The sequence below is a fragment of the Phalacrocorax carbo genome, chromosome 22, assembly GCF_963921805.1.
Source record: "Phalacrocorax carbo chromosome 22, bPhaCar2.1, whole genome shotgun sequence".
NCBI classification, from domain to species: domain Eukaryota; kingdom Metazoa; phylum Chordata; class Aves; order Suliformes; family Phalacrocoracidae; genus Phalacrocorax; species Phalacrocorax carbo.
Window position 1 is genome coordinate 6,539,940 of NC_087534.1, and position 16,804 is coordinate 6,556,743.

At 43.3% G+C, this 16,804-nt stretch overlaps 1 protein-coding gene across 9 annotated transcripts in view; it reads right to left on the minus strand.

Moving 5' to 3' along the window:
• Positions 1-16,804, minus strand: part of PUM1 (pumilio RNA binding family member 1) — a 77,274-nt gene that overhangs the window by 42,511 nt on the left and 17,959 nt on the right. For 6 of the 9 annotated variants that reach the window (XM_064471403.1, XM_064471401.1, XM_064471406.1 and 3 more), the window contains 3 exons: positions 15,192-15,260; positions 4,046-4,154; positions 1,175-1,353 (listed from right to left, as the gene is read on the minus strand). In XM_064471403.1, the coding sequence (XP_064327473.1) occupies positions 1,175-1,353; positions 4,046-4,154; positions 15,192-15,260 (357 nt within the window). The remainder of the gene's footprint in view (positions 1-1,174; positions 1,354-4,045; positions 4,155-15,191; positions 15,261-16,804) is intronic. The other 3 variants (XM_064471410.1, XM_064471402.1, XM_064471409.1) reach the window with 1 other exon arrangement.

Here is a 16,804-nt window from a genome sequence, read left to right on the forward strand (position 1 = left end):
TGTCTTCAACTTCATTTGAGGGAAAAGTACTCTGTACAGAACAGAGCATTTGAACCCTGTATCAACTTAATCATTTTTCCATTCTCTCTAATCGGGGGGATTTTCTCCCCCATATTTAGAAAAAACGATTGTTTTAAAAGCGATCATCTTCTGATGCTTCTTCTCAAAGAAAACAAAATTGTGCTTTCTTGATATTAAAGAGCAGGCTTGGAAATGCCAATTGTAAATAGAAATTTGGAGCCCAATTCTCACCCACGCAATGTTATCGTCACCAGTGAAATCCCTCATTTCAGATCTGGCAGCCTGACTACCAATGCTGCCAAGCAGACACCTCTCTAACCCCCCAATTCCAATGAGAAATTGGCTCCTTCCACTGATCATTCATGTCTCAAAAATCATCTTTCTTAGGCTGAGGGTTCAACAAGGTTATCAGGTGCCCACTGATGAGGGACAAAAATAATAGGATGGATGAGGGAAACCACAAATCAGCTCCCTGAAGAGATGAGCACAGCAGTCTAACAGTAACAAACCTACACCACTTTCATGTTTTTCAACAATTCCTGATCTAGCACTTGGCTCATGAGGCAGAACTGAGATGCAGCCTCTTTTCCCCCGCTACAGGGATGGGGCTTGATTACGCCTCTCACCACATCCTTAGATTCAAGGCAGCAGCAACTGTGCTCCCTTCCCCACCCCACGAAGCACAGTGACTAATGCCATTTCTCCTTAGGAAACGATATGCCCTTGAAAGCATTCCCCAGCTGGAGTGGCTTTTGTAGCTACATTATGTTTCTAGCATCATTACATGGAGCTTTTTGTTCTTAGCCAGCAACAAAGCAGCCACACGCTCATTCAAAAACCACAGGTATATTTGCATACTTTTCCAACAACAAGCTTAGATGGGGCGTTACTGCTGGTGTGCTTATTCGAAGAACCAGGGAATGACAGCAACCTTCACATCCTGTACACCCATCTCCCATACCGCATCCCCTCAGTCAAGAACAACGGTTAAACTGCTAGCCGACCCATTTTAAGAAAGCAAGCTAGACTAAGAGCAAACAAAAGAAAGAAGAAACATCTGCCTTTAGGAATGGATTAACAAACAAACAAACCAAGCAGCAAATGGAGAAAATAACATAATGGGAACTCAAATGTCAGAATCAGGCACACTTACAAATCCTCCTTTCCTTAGGCAGGAATCTCCAGGAGATGAGCTCAACACATACTCCACCATGCTAACTCCAAGTCCTCCACTCTCTGACCGTGGTGAAAGCACTGAGTTGACTTCACTATTCACATGAAAGCCCTGACCAGGTCTTCTCTGAACCATAATTGGTTGGGAAACAGAGTGATCTGGAACAAAAACATGTGTAATTCTTATAAGTAGATCCAACTATTCAAAGGAGGCAAGTCATTAAATACGTACTCTCTAGTGTCTTAATTGTACTAAGAAGTGCCAACTTTTTGACTCTAACAATGTCCATTAGAAAAAGCAGGATGGCTTTCTCAGTTTTTAAGTACTAGAACCTGTAAACCTACAAGCGATAACTACATTTGAAGTCTAAAATAACAAAATTTCAGAATTTTAAGTCTCTAAGTAAAGGTTGCAATTAAAAAACCAAAGTTCTAATTTTTAGTTTGAGTAAAACTCTTGCATTAGTACCATGAAAAAACAATCATTTGATTTGTCATTTAAAATATCCTACTGTTACGCCAGCCTACATTTGTTTTCTTGGCCATATGACCTGCCATATTCATTTAATGATCGGAGTTTCTCTTAGCTGCTATTTCCTCAAGAAAAGAGTTTGAGAACTTTGTTTCTTCCTCCTCATCCCCTGTCCTCCTGCATCCGCTCCATCCCTTTACCCCCTCTGCAGCATGAGGGTTCGAGATCCAACCAGAACAGACTAAGGACAGCTGTCTCCAAGTCCTTAAGAGCTCTGCAAAAATCTCTGGCTGGGCAGCAGCAGATGACCTTACATCCCCAGCGAGGGAAGGCACGAAGTACTCTGCTCCTGCCTGCTCAGGCTGGCAATAGTCAGCGAGTCAGGTGCAACAGGCAGCAGACAGTAGTGCCAGGGGATGGTGGAAGGGACATGTGATGATATTGGTACTGTAGTTTCCTTATAAAGCAGGCATAAATTGTCAAAAGAAGTAATTCTATTCTATCGTTGCTCCCAGCTATGCTTTCCTGCCTTCTCCCTCAAGCCAGCACAAGAATCTATGGGGCCACAAAGTGAAGTGGACCAGGGAGACTTTTCTGGGATAAAGTTAACAAAGAAAAGATAAAAGCTAGCTTTAACCCAGAGCAATTCCCCAGCAGGTTTCATTGCACTGCTGCATAACTACTTGTACCACCAGAAGAGGAAGAAAGGAGTGGCCTGCATCAGACAGGACTGCTTTTTTTAGTGGTACTAGCTTCAAATACTTTAAAACTACAACTTCAAGGAAGAATAGTGAAGAACGAAAGCCATACGGGAGGACTGCAGTGCATACTGTGGAAACACAGACAGAAAGGAAAACGGGTGGATTGAAGGGCATCTTACAGAAAACCAGGCTTCATTAGTTCCGTTGGTCATGGAACACATGTCTTCTGGCCAAGACATTTCCACACTCCTCCTCCAAGTCGTGCTCCTTGCTGTGGGGCAGCGACCTTGAGCAACTGCTCAGACCATGGCTTTTTTCTTCATTTTAGATGAGCAAAAGGGGAAACTATGACTTCCCTGACTCACAGACAGCAGTGCAGGCCATGGCTCAGGAATAAAAGCTCTGAGGTACACAGGATTAATTGAGAATAAAACAAAGGAAGAGATGAGACGAAAGGCTTTGACTCATGGAGATCTGTGATCAACCAGCGTAGGAGTTACCTCCCCCAGATGTCTACCCTGCCTGTCTGGTGGATGTAACCAGCCCAACAACAGAGGCAGCAAAGGAGAAAGTTTCCTCAGCTGTTGCTGTTCAGAGTCTGGCTCAGCCCTTTCATCCACCCTCAACTTCAGTTTATGTTAACACAGCCAGGCACAAACCGTTGTTGAGGGCTGGATGCAGGCGCGGCTACAGAGATCCTCTGCAGACAGGCAGGTCAGACGGCTGGAGGCAGCAGCTCCCCAAAATCTCCCTGGTACCCAGCCAGACTGCAATATTTAGCTGATCAGATTTTGAGAAGCTTTATCCCCTTTTCCCAGCCATTTTGAAATTTAAATAATAAAAAAATGCCCATGTATTGCTATCCCAATACCTTCACTCTAATAATGGCTATTTTCAGCAGGGGGAAAAACCCCACACAGCGGTGAAGTTCCTCTAAATCACGTCTCCCCTGGAGCTGTGGTTCTGTGCAGTTGTTTGGAAACTGCACGAGACACTCAGCAGTCTTTAAGGAGCATATTCATTACATATAGAGAGCACAGGAAATAAAAAGTGAAAGGTTAGCATTTCAAATTCAGCACACACGTGATTTTTTGCCATTTAACTAAAACCAACCTGAACACGCTCTCCTTAAATTCAAAATAAAGGACAGTCGCTGACTTAAGAACAAAATTCTTGGCAGATAAACCTCAATGCTACTAATTCAAAACATCACTTTTTTCCTCTTTTTTAAATGGAATGTTGTTGGGCTTTGGTTGGCTGGTTTAGTACTTTAAAAATTGTGGGGCTGGGTTTGGGTTTTCTTTCTTGTGTGTGTTTTTTTTTTTAAACACTAATCTTGGTCATTAATATCTTTGTTCAAACTTCAAGTAATCGTCCCAAGGCAGAAAATACACCAGAAAGTTTAAGTTGAAATTTTAATGGCAATCTAAAATTTTTGAGCAGATAAACATAAGGGTACACATGCTCACATTAGACAATCTTTTTATAACTATGGATATCTTTTAACTCTATCACAAAGCAATGAGGAGTTTTCTGTTAGTTTTCTATTATGTAAAACAGATGTTTTTAAAAGCCTTTTAAAAGCTGTGTGTCATCCAGACTGGCCAGCAGTTTTGAGTAGATGAGTTGCACATTTCTGTATTCAACCCCAACTAAATTAAGTAAATAATTGAGCTACCTGATGTTCCCCAAGCACTGTCTCTCCACTGATCTCCCAGAAATATCCCTTTTGGTCCATCTTTGCTGGAATCATCAGATTCCCAAAACTTTTTACCCGGCAACAGCTGCTGCAATTAAAAAAAACAAAACAAAACAAAAACAAAAACAAAGCATGATTAAAATAAGTATAAAATGCAAACATAAACCATAAGCGTCTCCCTTCTACACATGAATCAATCATTAAACACAAACGGATGCATGCTTTATAATCAAAATATTTACATATTCCTCGGGTGAAAGCCATACAGCAACTGAGATAATGATTCAATCTCAGCAATCCTCTTACATTCTTAAATGCTTTATGAACCCCACACACGTAAGCACACACATACAATTTACATTCCCCAGCCTCTCGGCATGACAGCCTCTTGCAGGAAAAATATTAGCAGAAAAAAAGCACCTGTTCTGATCAGGACATTATCGTGACTTCCACCTGAGCTGTGAGGTTACCTCTGAAACTACCCAGCATTTCCAGCACCAATCCTTGCCTTCAGTACTGAGGTTCTGATGCTGGCAGGGACAGAATAGCTCAAGAGGTGCCAAGAGCTCTCACTTCTCACATATTTAATGACTGCTGAGGACTCTCCATGCTATGAAGGTTATTTGTAAACACTAATAAGAGTGAACAGTTCTGGGCCACCACACCTACCACGCATGTGTTGTTCCTACCAGATGACAAGAAAAGAAGGTTATACTCTTACCGAGAACAAGACAGAAAATCATCCTTGGCTTGAATGAATCCAAGGAAGATTGTTCTGAAGTTCGTAAGATGGCAGAAAGAACAGCGTGCCCTATTTAGCAGATGTATTTTGAAAATACCAGCTTCACCGAGGAAACACCTGCCGCATGGTATCTACATATGGCACGGGGAATTTTGAGCCCTGCTTAAGTGCCTTAGATGTCAAGCATACAATCTCCAAATTAAATCTTCAGGCTGAATGAGATGTATGCAATTCAGACAGGAAACAACAGTGCATTCACAGCAAATTAACAAAATAAATGAGCCTTGCCTGCTGAAGTTGGAATAAAACTAAAGGAACTGGAAGATTAACAAGTACTTGCATCTGTTTGAAATTACCACAGTACAAACAAGAATCATCAGATTAGTTGATGTCTCCTATATATTAGAAGTGTTGATAACTCTATACTCCATCAGCAGACGTGCAAATTTAAGGCTATGGCATAACAGAGTAAATAGGCTGCTGGATAAAGATGAAGTAAGCATAAATGATTTAAGAGCTCCCAGATTGCTGTGTACTCTGGTTTAAGACAGACAATGAGAAAAGTGGCGCTCACCATTTACTTTTTAACTTAAGGAAGATCTGTTTACTCATAAACGTATCATGAAGCAGGTCTGTAGGTATGAGATTAAACCTGAGGTTCAGATTTGGATAACTGGACAGATTACACAGAAGACAGGCATTAAAATGAAAGCAACATCAATTTTACCCCACATCTGAAAAGCAGAATTCCTTCCAAATTCTCAAAAAACAACACACAAAAACCCACCAGAGATGAGAGCAACTACATTCAGCTACTTAATGAATACTCGAAGTTGCTGTTAACTAAAAGTAATCCTGCTTTTGCACCAAGATCAACAGAGAGGTAAGATCAATCCACGACTTAAACATGGCAGTTGCCTACAAGGGAAAATAAGTAAATGCAACCCCTTTGGAAAAGAAGCTTGTACAGGCACAAGATGGAGGGCCAGCACGGCGTCTGAGCAGACCTCGGAGCAGAAGCACTGCTGCTTCAGGGGCTCTCAGTCAAACCTCAAGCTGTACACAGACGTGCAAGTTCTACTGCAGCAGAAAAATGCTCCCAGCTCCTCGGCTCACTGCAAGCCCCAAGCAAGAGCTGGCACAAGGGCATTTTCCAGCTGAACTGAAACATTTATGCATACACCTGCATATCGTCTGTACAAGCACACGGGAATGTAAAACAAAGCAATCCTCACATACAGAGGTTGAATCAACAGCTCAAACTAACACATAACAGGTCAAATTTTAGGGTGGCACATGCCCGTAGCGCTCCTCTTGTGCCAGGCACACCAGGAGCTCCGGCACAGAGGTCGCCACTTCTGAACCAGTTGGGGTTCACCTACAAGGCTGAAGACACCGTGTGTGTGTGTGCTGTTCGCTGCCACAGTGCTAAACAAAACTTATTTAGGGATGGATGTTGCTCAATTAAATTGCTGTTTTTCTTTTACGGAAAGTATACGCTTGCATAACTTACTTCCCCACCCTAACCTCCTCTTCCAACTCATAACAGCGTTCTTCCTACTAATCCAAAAGAAAAAACCTTCAGATTTTTTCGTATTTTTTCAAACTAAGGATGAGGTGAGCTCGTTCACCATCTACACCCAAGCACAATGCAGCGTCCTCCAAAGTCCTTCAAAGATATGTGCCCTTCAACCCCACCTGGACGCAGGGACTCTAGTACCTGGGCTGTCCCTAGCGAAATACCTGTGCAAAACCTGTCAGGGACACAAAGGACTTGTACCCACCCTGCTTTGCAGTGTTCATTACAGATGCAGAGCTTCGAATCACAGAATGGTTTGCGTTGGAAGGGACCTTCAAAGACCATCTAATCCACTCCCCGCCATGAGCACAGAAACCTTTTGAGCATCTTTGAGGTTGCTCAAAGCCCCATCCAACCTGACCTTGAACACTTCCAATGATGGGGCATCCACAGCTTCTCTGGGCAACCTCTTCCAAGTCCCACCACCCTCATTGTAAAGAACTTCTTCCTTGTGTTAAAGCAGTCTCCCTTTAGTGCAAGGAAGGAAAAAACTTACTTCCCCTACAGCCAAACATTTGTTCAAAACACCGGCTTTCAGTATCAGAGCCTTTCAGCACAGAAACACCAAAATCTTGGTTTCCCCAGTTCTTCAATATTTGGCACACCATCCATGCCTACAGACTCCACACCTTCCACACAGCCTGTCCAAGCAAGATCACTTAATTTTCTATTTTCTCTACAGGGTATCCCATTCTAGTTTCAATCTTTTTCAGCAGCAAGTCATTTCCACCCAAACCTCTCAGAAAGGTTGAACTTTGAAGAATACATTTTAATCCAAGTGCTAAGACACCTCTGGGTTTTTACTGTCTTTTTCCACTGAGAGAACAAGACTCAACATGTTCTTTTAACTCTCAGACCACTGAGTAGAAAACAGTATTTTCCCCAGCTGCACCTTCTCTGCAACCAGCAGAAGAAACTTCATGAGGTATCAGCACATCACTCACTCTTTAGAAACATGTCGGTGACTTTAGGGTTTACCACTGCATCGTAAACACAGCGTAGGACTGCTCATGATTCCCTCAACTGAACAATAAAAGCAGGGAAACTTGCACTGCACTCCCCTTTTACGCAACCCCAAAATAACTCAAGACAACTGTAAGGACAAGTGAATCCCACCAGCAAAACTTATTTCAAAACACACAGACTAACCGGTTCTTCTATCTGCACCAGGGGCTGACATTAAGGAGGTGAAAGCTAAGTCAGTCCTCTCTAATATTTATAAATAAACACACATCAGGTGTGTTACAATTTGGTTTAAGCTCCTGTCATTCCTGTATTTCTTAAAACCCAGCTTTTTCACTCCTGCTGCTGCCACCCCAGCAAAAAGAACTACTCTCCTCCTTGTTCCACTTCAATGAATTTTGAAGAAGAAAGCTATATGGACCGATTAAACAAATTTTAGTTGCAACTAAACACTTCTCATTTCCTCTGACAATACCTTACAGTGTAGAGGGCCACAATCTGTTCTGCAGTCACACCTCAAATGAAGGATGAGAAGGGGCATGAGCTTGCAGAAAGGAGACAGGAAAGAAGTGAGCAGAATAAGAGTATTTTTCAAGGAAAGAACATCTAGTTTACAAGAACATTAACTCCTTGCGCAATCTCTTGAGTTTCCAAAATGTTATTAAGTTTTCCTGATATACACAAGAAAACAATAGTGAGTTCTAAACTTATGAAATTTATTTCTACTTTAATGTAAAAGGCAAGATAGAGCTTAAGCAAAAAAAAAAAAAAAAATCAAGTATAATGCAAACCTAAGAGGAAATCTGCATCTGTAAACTAGTGCCGAAAAGGAGAACAGGGAGCCCAGCAACTGCCTGGTAAGTACAGTCACAGCAACAGGTAATCGCAACATTTTTAAAGCAATCCTAAAATCTGAAACAAACATGCATACAGGTTCTGTAGTTAGTTTTCCTGAGGAAGGCTACTAGAGGTAGCTAAGTTCAACCTCCCGTCTTGGTTTTAATACTCTGAGGTACTCGCTTTCTCATGAAATACAAACAGTGGTAACAAAATGAGATTTTTTTTTCATTTCTACCATTTAAAAATCTACAACACACTTCCGAACCAGAAGCTGCAGCAGAATTCATCGGAGTAAGGCCATGCTTCAACAAGGCTTTGCCTTCAGCAGCAACACCAGGCAAAGGTATTTCCCCCCACACGCCCCAGGGGCCAGAGCACGTGCCCCCCTCTAAGCCTCTCTTTACGAAGAGCAATCTTTTGCAGTTCCATATTGCAAATTGGTCAGAGCCCTCGCAAAGAGCAGTCCGCAGATCTGGCTGCTGAGAGGGCTCCAGGAGGCAAGGGGAGAAGTTTGCAACACACCCGCGAGCACGCCCTGGCCGCTGTAAGAACAAGAATGCCTTAAACCAGTACTGCCAACACAGGCGTGCTGCACCTCACGAAACATTCTCAAATCTTAATTGTAACAGAATTAGACATTAAGGAGGTGGAAAGGGACATTCACAGACATGAGGCACCAGGTTCAGACACACTTCGTATATAGCTGCACAAATGTACACTCCTAACTGAGATAAGGAAAACAAACACTTCATATAAGTATGGTTTTACAAACCACAGCAACAAGCTGTGTTTATGAAGTGGAATATACAGAGCAAGCTTTTATTTGTGTTCCCCCTGCTCATTTAAATAAGTATTTCAGTTTTCCTGATGATACAAAGTGGGTCACTACCACAAAAGATAGCAAGGTAATTTCCTCTGGCTGGAGGGAGACTTGAGACTAATTTAGTCCTTTACTGTTTCACAGACTGGCGGGGGTCAGAAGGGACCCCTGGAGCTCACCCCGTCCCACCCCTGCGTGAGCAGGCACCCCCAGAGCAGGGGCACAGGGCCGCGGCCAGGCGGGGGGTGAATGTCTCCAGGGAAGGGACCCCACAGCCCCTCTGGGCAGCCTGTGCCCCTGCTCTGGCACCCACACAGGGAAGGGGTTTGTCCTCATGTTTAGGGGGAACTTCCCCTGTTCCAGCTTGTGCCCGTGGCCCCTTGGCCTGGCTTTGGGTACTGCTGAAAAGAGCCCGGACCCACCCTCCTGACACCCACCCTTCAGATATTGATAAGCATCGATGAGACCCCCCTCAGCCTTCTCTTCTCCAGGCTGAACAAGCCCAGGTCTCTCAGCCGTTCCTCCCAAGGGAGATGCTCCAGCCCCTGATCACCTCCGTAGCTCTCCGCTGGCCTCTCTCCAGCAGTTCCCTGCCCTTCTTGAACTGGGGGGCCCAGAACTGGCCACAGCCCTGCAGATGTGGCCTCACTGGGCAGAGCAGAGGGGGAGGAGAACCTCCCTCGCCCTGCTGGCCACGCTCCTTTCCATGCCCCCCAGGACACCGCTGGCCCCCTTGGCCCCAAGGGCCCGGTGCTGGCTCAGGGTCACCTTGCCGTTTCACCTACCTTCTACCCCTTTCTTAAGGGTGAAAACACATCCACTTACCAATAAGATCCTGAAGAACTACACCTGAACGCCTTCTTACGGTTTTGCAGTGAATCACAGTCAAGGATTAGAAAAACTCCTAGTACTCCCTGTCTCGTGCGCACACGCACCTTCACTGCACAAACAACTACAACTCTGTCCCCTACAGTTTAATCTTTTCCCCCTAGAAGTATCAAGTTTCCAGCTGGAAGCTCTGTACCACAAGCAGAAAGAAACAGAACATAAATGTTTATTTTAAAAGCAGATTCCTGATATATTTACAGACAGTGGGGAGGGGAAAAACCAAAAGACAATATTAACAGATGGCAATGGGGGTCCTTGTTCTGTCATGTACTGCTCTGACCAAAACTAGAGGTCTAGCAAGCAGCAATCATCTGTCCTGAATTATGCAACAGGCTGCCAAGACATTTTTTTTTCCTCAGCGAAAGTTGTCTCTTGCAATGGGGGAAAAAAATCAAAATAATTTTAAGTTAATCATCCAGTTCTTCAGATTGGAAATTAAAAAAGAACATGCAGCAGTTTAGAACTAGACTAGTTTATTTGTTCCCCAGTTTTTGTTAAAATTGACCTTATCTAGTATGAAAATAATCCTTCTAAGCCCTCTTACAGAGGACTTACAGAGTTAGGCCAATATTCGATTTAGCAGAGCAGGGAGGAGGGGAAGGGACAACTTACACATCAACAAAAGCAATTCTGCAACCAATGAGTACAGAGCCTGTGCTTACAGATCCCACTGAGATGAGATTATGAATTAGACAAATTAAGCAAACTGATCCCCTTCAGACAAGGCAAATATTAAGGTAAAAGCAGCCATCTGTGCAGCTGGAAAACTCAGTTTATCTGCAGCAACAGGTAGGGCATGTATTTACAAGTCACATTTGGGCAGCACTGCAGGTTTACAAACACTAAGATGTTATTATCTACCCTAAAAAAAAATAAATGTTGCCATCTAAAAAACAAACAAGACAGGGAGGCTGCGCACACAAGGAGCAATGCAAGCTGCCTCTGGCAGCTGTACAGCTGCCGCAAGGACGGCTTTTGCTCTCCTGTCCCAAAGAACGGGCAGCTTTCTGCAGGCTCGGGGAGTTAAGCTGGCTCACAGGAGGGTCTGATAGCACAAGGGGGAAAAAGGGGGAAGAAATCATGTGATTGGGAATATAGTGGGGAAGGTTAGAAAAAATATTTTTGTATCTCCACCTTGCCAGGATGGCAAGCTGCTAAGCAGCCTAACTGCACTGCACTGACCCCACAGCCCCCCGCTGCCACCTAACCATGCCCTGGGGCGTTCTTGCTCAGCTCTTGCCCCGGTTCCGCCGCTCTCAGACCCTGCACCGAGCCACCCCGACGCGCCAGCGTAGCTGCTGTGGCACCATCACGCTTCACAAACACAGCTTCAATTTTCCCATTTCTAATGCTGCTAGCACTAGATAAGTTGAAGGGGAGAAAAAAACAAAAAAATAGAAAACAAACAAATATTATTCAAAACTGTCAACACTCCCCAGCCCAGCTGCCAATGAATCATAAATTTATGAGAACAGAGTAAAGGCATCATTAGCAGGGAAAGCAGAGTCATGTGGGGGCTTTTTAGGGGGTTGGGCTTTTTTTCCCTTGGTTTTTGTTTGCTTTGTTTTTTAAACCAGAAAGACTGTCTAGGCCCAGTGTCACAACTACCCTGCTTAAAAAAAAAAACAACAGCACTGGTCACTGGAGAGGCAGGAGCTGATCTAGGACCAACTGCAGGAAGGGGACAAACATGGACGTGGTGAACCACCTACCACTTCAGCTTCGACGTTTCACTCTGGCTAGACTGACGCTAGGCTCCAGCACTAAAAGCAGCAGGGGACAGCAGCAGGGAGCAGTAATTAAATGCTCATCAGATGAAGTGCAAAATATTTCTTACCCGCATTTCTTTTCAAGTGTAGGGTGAAATTCACTGTTACCCCTGATATTCATATTCCAAAAGTTTTGGTCAATTCGTTCCCTTTCTGAAGTTAAGTACCTCCCAGCTGCCTAACGTCTTTCTGTTCCCATCCTCCTCCCACCCTCCTGGATTAAGTTACAGCTAGCTACTCACCCAGATGCTCTTTTATTCTAGGCGCAGGCTTATCTCACAGCATAACCTACTACCAAATCACGAATGTTGCCACATTTCAAAATGCATGTAATGCACCAATGACAGAGACAAACACCACCTCGCAGCCTCTCTGCGCTGCCCACTATCCTCAAAAGAGACTCTGCGAATATTGAATATTGCAAAGCTACAGATAAAAGGGATTTAAGCGAAGAAAAGCAGATACTCAGCTCCCCTGTCTTGAAGGTCAGGAAAGAAAGAAAACTTGCATAGCTCATGTTAAGCTTCAGATAAGTATCACCGCTGGGTGATCAAAGACCTCAGAAGACAGCACAAGCAGCACGGACATGTTCTGCTCTCTGTGCTAAAGCAGCAAAAGCGACTGGCCCCTACGCACAACTTCTGAAGCGCCGCTCTCTTTCCTCACCAATTGCTATACGCTGCTGCTTTTCGTTACTTTCCAGTTCAACATCTGCTGAGAATGGGAGCTTGATACAAAACTAGGGAAGATTTCATTACGCTAACATGGCTTGTAGAAAGGCTCCGAGATGAATCCCTTCGTTACAGCCAACAACCTGGATAAAGTGCTAAAAAAAGGGGGAGAATAGCCCCCCTTTGGAAGGCTACTTTCAACATTATCGACCACGCTCACTATCAACGGCCCCAATCTTTTCCATTTTAAAGTGGAGCAAAAGGGTTTCTGTGGTTCTTTTCAATCTTACGCTTGAGAAAGTATTGCTCTTCCACTCGCACAGAAATTTGGGGGCGTACAAGGCTGGTTGTGGTGGGGGAGGGTGGGATTTTGAAGATGGAAACAACCACAAAGCAGATTAAAGTTGTGGGGTGTTTTTCAAAACCACCCTTAATTTTCGCAGATTAGAATATCCGTTCATCACCAAATATTGTCTATCCTGCTGTCAAAATGCAGATAAGAGATTTAATTGTTTGACAGTGCCCTTTAAGAAAAAGCTCTGTCTTCAGAGGCACAAACTCCTTAAATGACTAAAATTATGATGAAGTCGCTTACTAAGAAGCAAGAAAACAAGAAGATAAAAAGATACACTAAGTGCGTAAACACTCGTTTCTGCATCTTTCTCCTCCAGGTTTTTCACTATCAGCTGTATGAGATAATTGGCACTTCCTGCAGGTAAGGCTCAGAAGACACAAGATCAAGAAATACAAATTAAATTTACTCTTTTCCTCATTTATTTCAGACTTAAATTTTTTCTTAGTACACTGACTTTCTCCATGAGTTTCCTTCACATTCCAGGAGCAGGAGGAGAGGAAGAAACCATCAGTGAAGGCACCTAAGCCATAAAAATCAAAGCCTGTAGTTGACAAACACAGTCCTGAAAACCAATACGCATATCCTGCGGGGATCGCAGCTTACACAGTTCCTTAAATCGGCCAGCTGGATGTACGTTGAAATACCTCGGGGAAATAGAGAGGAATTCAACAGAGAAACTGTGGAACTGAGGGACACAACCCCCAAGAGAAACAAGAAAGAGTGTCTTAGATCAAAAAGAAGGGTGAAACGATTCTATGATACGACACCTTTCTTGGAAAAACACTTACACTTCGGTATGTGGAAAAGTCCAGTGACAAAAGGATGCCATCTCCAAAACTTTCTGCATCACCTTTACAAGAAGAAGGCGGGGTGGGGAGGGGAAAGTGAGTCATCATGAGAAGGCAAACCTCACGGTCTCCAAAGAAACAAACCCAAATTCACTTCTCTCAAGAAATGGCTAAATAAGAGTTTTACCAGACAGCATACTTAGGAATGCCTTCAGGTATTTAAGCTAACATGACTTAATGCCATGTTAAATACAAAACAAGCGCTGTACTTACTCTTAATGGGCTTTGAAAGAGCCTGTACGCTTTATATCTGAAAATGAACGTCTTGCTCAAGTGAGGAGTTAAAAAAATAATATTCACAGAACACTCACACCCCCATCATTCTACTGGCATGCTTCATATGGCGGCACATCAGCTGTTTTTCAGCAGCTTTAGATGGATTTCTAATGTCATGTTTTCTCCTTTGTGAATCGTTTTCATCTACTCTTAGTCAATAGTCTCAGTGTAGGTTAATATAACTTAGGGAAAGAGATTTTCCTATCAAGTACTGTCAAATTAAAATGCAACCCAGTATTATGATTTTCCAGAGAAGGAAGAAAGGAAGGAGAGAAGAGAAGCTAAGCTGCAAGTACCATGAATTCCCTGAGGTGCTTCACCTGAGAGAGTGCATCTGCTTAGGAATCCCACCAGGCGATAGTCCTGGTTTGTTTTCTCCAAAGCAGTAATTTTGGGGTTCTAGAAGAGTGGTTTTTTTTTAAACATGGCTCATAAACTAGGTAACAGAAATAGGATGGACTAAACATGGAGAAAACAAACTAGTCTGAACTTGACATACAGGAACACAAAAAGGAAGGCTCTCCAAAACAACAGACCCGTATCAAGCTGCCTTGCCGCACATTAATATCCTCCTGCAAGACATGATCTTTCTCATCTCTGTTCTTCTACAAGCCTCTAAAGGGACTGACTATAAAGGAAAAGGGAATGAGGCAAGGAAAAGAAGTGTTTACCTCCGACTTTCAGGAACCTAACACAGCCAACTTGCTATTCCTTCAAGTCACCCTAGAAACAGGTAAATTCTCTTTTCAAAGAAAACCAATGGCCATTCCCCCCAAATCTGCCACCTCCTTCTGTGCTGTGAGATTAAAATAACCCTCACTGGGTTTCTATAAAGTTAGAACTGAAGGGCCTGTTATCTGACAGCTCCTGCTCAGTCCTTTGACCTGTCCGAAGTACTTATCACTTCTGCAGCCCTTGATTACAATTCCCAGCTACTTTAAACGTTAAACACAGTCCTGTGCTTTATGACAAGAGCCAAAAGGTGGCCAGGAGTGGAAACAGGGCAGCAGACAATGACAGACAACTAAACCCACAATATTATGGGGTCTGAGGTCACTGGATCCCAAAATAAACATGCTACAAGTATTGTAACACTTGTCACAAGACATATTTCTAACTGTTCTTTTACAACCACCATTCTACTGTTTGATGATACAACAGGTGGAGGGCTTAGCTGTTCCTCCTACTAAGATGTATTCCAGCCTGACAGGTTTTTATTTTGTTAAAGCGCACACACACATATACACACACGCTTCACAGCCATAATGGAGAACTCTCAAGTTCAGAATCATTCCAGCAGCCTCAAAAACTGTTATTTGTTTTCCTCCTCCCCCCAAAATATACAGATTTTTTTTCTATAGGCCTTTCACTTACCTCTCCCATAGCCCGTCCTTCCAGAGCAAGCGCTTGAAAATCATGATTCAGTTCATCCATGGAACGCACCTATTTATAGATGGGTAAGAAAAACACATGAGGAAATGCTTGTATTTGTTTTGCTTAATAATAATCATAGTTTATAGCAATCTTTCTGATACAGACGGAGAGCTACATTCCATATTACAGAATATAACAACGTCACTGAGCTCCAAAAGATGACTTACCTTTAAGTCTCTCAGAAGCTACAACTTCTTTGGTGTTAGATTTATACACACACAAAAAAGGAAAAACTAGCAATTACTTTTAAGACACGCACAGTCTAAGGAAACTGCCTTTGCTAAGTGTAGTGCAGAGACTAATATTTCACAGTGAGCTGCATGATTTCAACTGAGGGAGACAATACGTAAGCAAGCAAGTCAGCATCATTTCCTTTCAGGTGAAAATCAAGTAAAGATTCTCGTACAAAACAAGCAGATTTATATTCAAGTTACATTTGTATGAAAGAGAAAACATAACGGTGGAAACAAACGGCAAATTAAATTAAACAGCATTTGAAATGGGGGCGGGGGCTAAAGAAAGGAGAGCAAGAAATGCCGTAAGATCAGTTCCCAATTTTAGTTACTGCACCCACAACAATGACTCGAAGTGGAAATACAGAAGCACAAACTGGGGTGCAAAACACCTTAAGAAAAACCCCTGATGGGGTATGGCCTTTTCCTCATTCCCAAGATGTTGCCGGCGCATGGCACGGCAGCCACACAGCTCAGTGGCTACGCTGGGGGCCCCGAGACTTGCCAGCTGAGGCAAGGCACGCAAGGTGTGTCAGTCCTTCCAGGTTCATGGCGGGCAGAGCTCAGGCACTGTGGGAGCAAGGGAACAGACCCGGGAGGTGACATGGGCCTTGCTCACCTGGAGGACCTGTAGCTATACATTTACCTGGGGAGGCATGCCATTTTCTGCTTCTGCTTTGCATCATGATTTGATGAAAGTTGATTCAATTAGAACATTAAAAAAAGCAGCCATTTAAAACCGTTAGCTAAGTTAAGTCAGACCTGTTGAAAATGCAAGAAAAAACACTTCTGCTTTTCATTCCCAAATCTCATCCAGGCAAGTCCTTACAGATGCAGCCATTGAGCACATGTGCAGAAGTGAAGAAGAAAAACCCAATGACGAACTTGAGGACAAAGCTCAGAAGTTCAAGCACATGCTAGGACTGAGACTAGATTATTGCCCTCCTCAGATAACACACCTGTATCAAAGCAGCGCTTATTACAACAGCCACAAACACGATGGCACGTAAGCAATACTATACGCTTCCTACTCAACATTTACATAATATCCCTGCAACCCAACAGATCTGATACACCCTACTGCTAGAGCAGGGGTAATAGTTTGTAAAACATTTATTTGTAAGTAATTCACAAACTCTATTCACTGCAGTCCTTTACAGGCTCTCTTTATTATGCCGTGTTTAGCTGTGTCACCACTGAAGACATGGCAGGTGATTTGGACGCAGCCTCCTTTATGCAAAGGGAAGGAACCCAATAATACCTGGTGGGGGATTTACAGGACAAAAAAACACCCCAAAACTGGTTTAAATACTAATGGAC